Source organism: Macaca thibetana, chromosome 13 (assembly GCF_024542745.1).
Source record: "Macaca thibetana thibetana isolate TM-01 chromosome 13, ASM2454274v1, whole genome shotgun sequence".
Lineage (NCBI taxonomy): Eukaryota > Metazoa > Chordata > Mammalia > Primates > Cercopithecidae > Macaca > Macaca thibetana.
The window spans coordinates 89,452,006-89,459,126 of NC_065590.1; the positions used below are offsets into that span (position 1 = coordinate 89,452,006).

At 41.2% G+C, this 7,121-nt stretch overlaps 1 protein-coding gene across 1 annotated transcript; it reads right to left on the minus strand.

Moving 5' to 3' along the window:
- Positions 1-1,683: 1,683 nt before the first annotated feature.
- On the minus strand, positions 1,684-3,028 carry MSGN1 (mesogenin 1). Its single transcript, XM_050753283.1, has one exon. The coding sequence runs from the start codon at positions 2,967-2,969 to the stop codon at positions 2,388-2,390; it is 582 nt and encodes a 193-aa protein (XP_050609240.1). The 5' UTR covers positions 2,970-3,028; the 3' UTR covers positions 1,684-2,387.
- Between the last annotated feature and the right edge of the window lie 4,093 nt (positions 3,029-7,121).

The window sequence follows — 7,121 nt, forward strand, 5'->3', positions numbered from 1 at the left end:
GGGTATAAGCATAGAGTTAGATAAACAAATAAATTCTAGTGTGTGATAGCGGAGCAGGGTGACTATAATTAACAACAATGAATTGTATATTTCAAAATAGCTAGAAGCAAGGACTTGAAATGTTCCTGAAATGATAAATATTCAAGATGATGAATACTTAAATACCCTGACTAGATCTTTACACCATTATACATTCTATGCATGTAACAAAATATCAAATATACCCTGTAAATATGATTAATATGCATCAATAAAAAAGAAAAAAGAATGCAATATAAACAGATTGGAAGGAAATATTCCAATACATAATATACAAAGAACTCTCTAACAAGAAGATAACACAATAGAAAAATGGCAAAGAACATAAACTGGGAAGTTTTAGAAGAGGAACCAAAATGAACAATGGTCACATGAAATAAAGATGCTCCACCTCAAATGAGAGACAGGAAAGTTAAAATCAACACATCAATGAACCATTTTTATCCACTAAAAATTCATAAAATTGATAACATCCAATGAAAATGTGGGGCAACTGGTTCTGTCACATAATACTAGGAGGAGTATAAATAACTAGAAACTTTTATAAAAGTGACATAACAATATTTATTAAAATTTAAAATGTGCATACTCTGATCCAAGAATCCCATTTCTGGGAATTTTTCAAGCTAACGAACACATCAGTAAATAAAGCTAGTGTCTATAATCTTTGTTATAGCATTTTTGTCATTAAAAAAAAAACTGAAAACAACTTAAAAATCATTGAAAAGGTGACTTGCCTAAGAAATTTTACAGAATCTGTTCTATTGAACCTTGCTAGAACCTCTGTTTCCTGTTATACTTTTCTCATGTGTGATTCAGCAAGTCATACATCTGTTTTCCCATCTATAAAATGAAGGTAATAATGGTATTTACACCACAGATTTATTTGTGCTAACTTGGAAGAATTTGTACTATATATTGTTAAGTTAAAAAAGGAATTTTCAGGTTTTTTCCTTTAACATTTATATATGCTTATATTTATTTGTATATGTTTGTATCAGCAAAAAATGGACAAGTTATACATATTTGTATGTTTGTATCAGCAAAAAAAAAAAAGGGGAAGTAGTGAACACGTCTACTGCTTTTGTAATTTATGTCACTAAAAAGAAAAGAAAATCACAAATAGAAAAAAGATGATAGGACACATGTACAACAAATACTAATGGTTAATAACCATAGGTAGAAAAATTCAGCCTTAAAAAAACTCACTAGTTTTAAGAACCTCCTTAATTCAAAGCCCCCTTTTCAATGTCTTGTGCCATTCAAATGAGCTAAACTGTGGGTGCTACAGATGCTCACCCTAAGACAAGGCACCATGAAGAGTGGGTGTGTGTGATGGGTGCATGTGGGGGATCTGGGGTTACGGGGAGGCGGATGGATAGCAGGGGAAGATGGAGAAGCAAATGCCTTTGGAGGGGTCAGAGACTGTTGAGTTCTAACACTGACCCTTTTACTTTTTCTTTATGGGATTCAAATCACTTTTTTTTTTTTTTTTTCTGAGACCATCTCTTTATTTGACAAACAAGTAAGCAAAAGGACTAAATAAGGTCCTGTTCATACCAGGCCCAGGACAAAGGACAGGGAGCCCCTGCCCACCCAGCCCTGCTTCAGGCCCACCCTGAGGTGCTGTCTCCTCCTCCTCCTCCTTCCTGTACCCTCCTTCCCTGTCACACAAGTTGTCCGCGTATGAAGAGGAGGCTCTGTCCTTTGGGATCTTCACTGTCTTAACTTAGCCTGTCTGCCTGTGACTTTCCATTTATCATGACACCAGTGCCTTCTGCATTTAAGTGATTTTGGTCCCTGCAAGAGCATGTTTTCAGTCAAACACAAACACACACACATACACACACAAAATGAAACAGGAGCACTAAAGCCCTTTACTTGGCACAAATCTTTCTAAATAAGATTCCAGATATCACACTGGATCCTATACAAACTACAGGTTTTGTTAGCAACAGAAGGAAAGCTCTCAACACCAAAATGGCAGGAGATTAACTGTAACACTTTTACATTATTGAAAAAATGCATTTAAAATCACTGACCCTTTAAAATACCTTGAACAGACAGAGAAGGGCAAAATAATTTGTCTCTTTGCAAAGGATGAGCCTCCCAGAGATGGTGGAAAAAAACTGGAGGTGAAAGTCTCTGCTCATCTGGCAGGTAAGTGTTCCGGTGGCTCCAACAGGTCAGATGTGAATTCCCTTAGTGTTTTGCAGATCACAAGATTACCACGCTTACTACATAAAAATCACTCCACACCAATCATTGTTCAATAAGATATCCAGGTCTTCAAAGCTCCTCTACTCCTGCCCGGGAGGGTGGAAACGGTCAGTTTCCCCGGACGGAGCTCATGCGCTCTGGGCTCTGGGCTCTCTGCCGCGGTTGAGGAGGTCTGTGAGTTCCCCGATGTACTTGATGGTGTACTTGAGTGTCTGGATCTTGGTGAGCGGCTGGCCTCTCTGGCTGTAGACAGGTGGCAGGTAATTCCGGAGGGTGTGCAGGGCATCTGCCAAGGTCCTCATCCTGAGCTTCTCCCTCTCGCTGGCTTTCCGCCTCCGCTGGACAGACATCCTGACTTTGGTGCCCTTCTGGGCCTTGGGGCCACCACCACCCTGCAGGTAGGCGGGCTGGAAAGCTAACATATTGTAGTCCACCTCTACCAGGCCACTGGCCCCACCAACACTGCAGCCATCGCTGCCCCCACTGCTGGCCCCGCCATGCTCACAGGGCAGCCCAGTCACAACTGGACAGGGAGAAGAAGAATAGGATTCCAGCGATGGAGCCGGGGAAAGGCTCTGAGATGGGGAGGCCTGGTTCAGCTCAAAGGGCCCTGCCCTGTCCTTCCAGTCCCAGGAAGACAGCAGACCAGGGCTGTCAGAGGAGCCCAAGCCATCCTCGAGACTGAGGAAAGTCTCGCGCAGGTTGTCCATGCCTGCGAGACAGCTGCAGAAGGAACGGCTCCCTGGCAAGTGAGAAAGAAAGTTCTGCCGCCTGGCCAGGGAAGAGCTCTCTTTTATGATGGTGGGGGAGAAGTGATGAAGTGGGAAAGAGGGCCGTGTAAAGAGAGTTCAAAGGAAAAACCAAAGACCAAGATGGAAAATGAACTCTTCAGGTGTCATTTTCTCCTCATTGATAATTAGCATCTTCCAGCTAAAATGTCTTTAAACAGAAAGGCCTCCAAGAGAAGAAAAAAGGAATTATCTTGTTGTAACTAAACCAATTAAGGCTGCATAACTAGACTTAGCATTGTGCTGTGGAACTCATTAATGAGGGAGCCAAAGAAAACAAACCTGGGGCATCTGCAGCAAGGAGGGGGTGGCTGAGGACCCTGGTGGAGAATAGCAAAGTGACCCGAGAGGGCCTCCATCCCCTCCACCAGGACCTGCTAGATATTTCAGCACAGATGGGCTGTGTTGTTGGAGACGCAGCATGGTCTAGGGACAAGGTAACCCCTCTGAGCTTTGATTCCCTAATGTGTCCAACACAGACAACAACAGCTTTTATTTCCTAGGGTTGCTGGGGTGCCACACACATGAGGTACCCAGTGGATGCCACCTTAGTAAATTTCCCTGGGTCGTATAGAGTGCAGACATGCCCCCAACATGCCTACACTCTGACGAAGGCCAGCAACTCCGGTAAACCTACAGCCTTAAAGAGCAGGAAACATCCTACCAGAAGCATAAAACCCTTGCTGTTAGTGAGAAGATTTGGATTCCCCATAGCAAACAGATACCAGGAAACAGAAAACTCCTTTAAGCCAGGGAGTTTGCAGAATACCTGGCATTTAGCCTAGGGAAAGTCTTTTTTTAAAAACCCAGCTGCACCTTGTTTTTTGAAATGAGTCACACCTTGCTTTTTGAAATGTATGGGGGAAGTGTGAAATTAACTAGGGAGCCTCTTTTCCCCACCACAGCTCCAAATGCCACTGAATGTGTTAAGTTGGATGGTTGTGCTAGTTTGCTTCACTTCCTATATGCTCTGCTAGACCCTGGATTTTGGAAAAGGGATCTCAGATTCCCCATTTGTCCCATGAACTTAATTTATTTTCCATGTGACTAATTCTACAAATTAGTGTTAGCATCAAGTCACAGTGAGTTAAATTGTAGAGTAATATTAACATTTCCTTTAACGTGTTATTTAAGTCCCTTTGCAATTATTGAAAATAAATGTCAACGGCCTAGTTAGAACATTTATGATATTTTTTAATTAGCAAGGCTCAAGGAAGAAAAATCTCTAGTAGGTAATCTGTAGAAGAATGCTCTTGATTTTACCGTTTACTAAAGAACCCTAAGCCGGATCTTGAAAAATAATAATATTAATGACTGTAATAAATATAACAAATGACTGTTGCTCCTTTTTCTTCTCTCTTCTCTCTTCCAATTCTTGTTGAGAAACCCAGAATCTGCTGATACTATGCCAGGAATTTTATATATTTTTAAATTTTTCTTATTGCAATAGCTTTTGGGGTAAAATGTTTTTGGTTACACGGGTGAGTTGTATAGTGGTAAAATCTGAGATTTTAGTGCTCATGTCACCTGAGTAGCATACATTGTACCCAATATGTAGCTTTTCTATCCCCCACTCCCCTCTCACCCTCCCGCTTCTGAGTCTCCAAAATCTATTGTACCACTCTACGTGCCTTTGCATACCCATAGCTTAGCTCTCATTTGTAAGTAAGAACATATGGTATTTGATTCTTCCATTCCAGAGTAACTTCACTTAGAATAATGGCCTCTAGCTTCATCCAAATTGCTGTAAAAGATGTTATTTCATTGTTTTTTTTTTTTTATGGCTGAGTAGTATTCCATAGTGTATATATACCACATTTTCTTTATCCACTCGTTGGTTGATGGGCACTTAGTTGGTTCCGTATCTTTGCAATTGTGAATTGTGTTGAAGTAAACATATGCATGTAGGTGTCTTTTTGATAGAATGACTTCTTTTCCTTTGGATAGATACCCAGTCGTGGGATTGCTGGATCAAATGGTAGGTCTGCTTTTAGTTCTTTAAGAAATCTCCATCCTGTTTCTCATAGAGGTTGTGCTAATTTTCATTCCCACCAGCAGTGTATAAGTGTTCCCTTTTCACTGCATCCATCCAACATTTGTTGTTTTTTGACTTCGTTTATTACAAACCTATTCTGGCTGGGGTATGGCAGTATCTCGTTGTGGTTTCCATTTGCATTTCCCTGATAACTAGATGTTGAGCATTTTTTCATGTTTGTTGGACATTTGGATATCTTCTTTTGAGAAATATCTATTCATGTCATTTGCCCACTTTCTGAGGAAATTATTTTTTTTTTCTTGCTGATTTGTTTGAGCTCAAGGAACTTATATGATTAAGCTTCATTTTTTAAAAAGACGCAAAAAAAAAGACCAACATGTTATGGATGAAAATACTGACACTCTCAGATGTGAAGAAACTCAGTTAAGATTTCCCTGGTAGGAAGTGGTAGAGTCACTAGGGAGTGGTAGAGCAAAGACTCCTTCTCAGACCCCAAAGCTCACTTTCTTTTTTTAAAATCTATTTTCACTCTTTCATGGGTTGTGGTAGAGGCGGGTGGCCTGAATGTGACTCAGAGAGGGGACTCCCAGGGGACACAAGGCAGCTGTGTGGGCTGCTGCCATGGCAGGCTCTCAGTCCTTGTGGTCTAACTTCACAGTTTTCCATGTAACACTGCTTCTGCTCTCAGACTCCATAACTCTTTTTTCCCTTTCCTACAGCTTCTTTCTACAACTGTTAATTTCTTGAACTTCCATTTTTAGAAATTTCATTTCCTAAATGAGACAATATCTGTCAAATCCTTAGTGCACTGTAGACACTTAATAAATGTAGTTCTTGTCATTATTGTTATTGCCTGTGTGCTGTCAAACCCACCAGCAAGAGAATGACTTACTGAGCTGTGACTCTTCTGCTCCTGACCACAGTTTCCCAGCCTTGTTGGCCGCTGAAACTATTCTTGGAGAAAAGAAGCTGCCTGGTTCCCGTGTTTCTTGATGTACACTCTCTCTTTGGTAAGAAATAAAGCAGAACCAGACTTGCATCTATGTGAGAAGCATTCTGTGCTCAATCTGAGGGAAATAAAGGTCAAGGACAATGTAACACTGCAGGATAGACATTTGAAGGCTATAGTTAGGCTGGTGCTTTTCTGTCTCCAGTTTGAACAAAGCAACTGGACAAGGCTAGACCAGACAGGCGAAATTTTTACTGGACCAAGTAATATCTGGCTGAGAGCATGGTGTTGTGGAAAGATGAGACAGAACTTGCCTCCTTTAGAGGAACTGACTCACCCCTCATGGCCTTAGTATTTTAGTGTGTAAAAGGAGATAATAACACTTTTCCTGTCTCCTTCTCCTTCTCCTTCTCCTTCTCCTTCTCCTTCTCCTTCTCCTTCTCCTTCTCCTTCTTCTTCTTCTTCTTCTTCTTTCTTCTTCTTTTGACACGGGACCCAGGCTGGAGTGAAGTGGCACCATCTAGGCTCACTGCAACCTCTGCCTCCCAGGTTCAAGTGATTCTCATGCCTTAGTCTCCCAAGTAGCTGGAACTACAGGTGTGTGCCACCATGCTCAGCTAGTTTTTGTATTTTTAGTAGAGACAGGGTTTTACCACGTTGGCCAGGCTGGTCTTAAAACTCGTGGCCTCAAGTGATCTGCCCGCCTCCACTTCCCAAAGTGCTGGGATTATAGTGAGCCATCGTGCCCAGCCTGTTCTGCTTTTTTATCAAGAGTATTCATCACATGAGAAGGGTGTACCAAGGGATCATTAAACTCTACAGAATGCCATGAAACATGTTACTACCATGTGAATATGCTTGGTTAAAAAAGCACTGTACCAGCATGAAGGCATTTGGAGATATCATTGAGTCCATCGTTTCTTTAAATCTGCATTCTACAGATGGTCAATGATTTGCTCAATGTCATACCCAAAGGCTGTGGCAGAGATGGAAAGAGAAAGCCAAAGTTGCCTGACTCCCATATCTGTCCTTTTTCTTCCTTTGAAACTAATAGGATTAAGTGCAAAGCATTCATATCAGGCAGACTACATATTTCCCACATTACTGATTTATTAGGATAAATATTTTA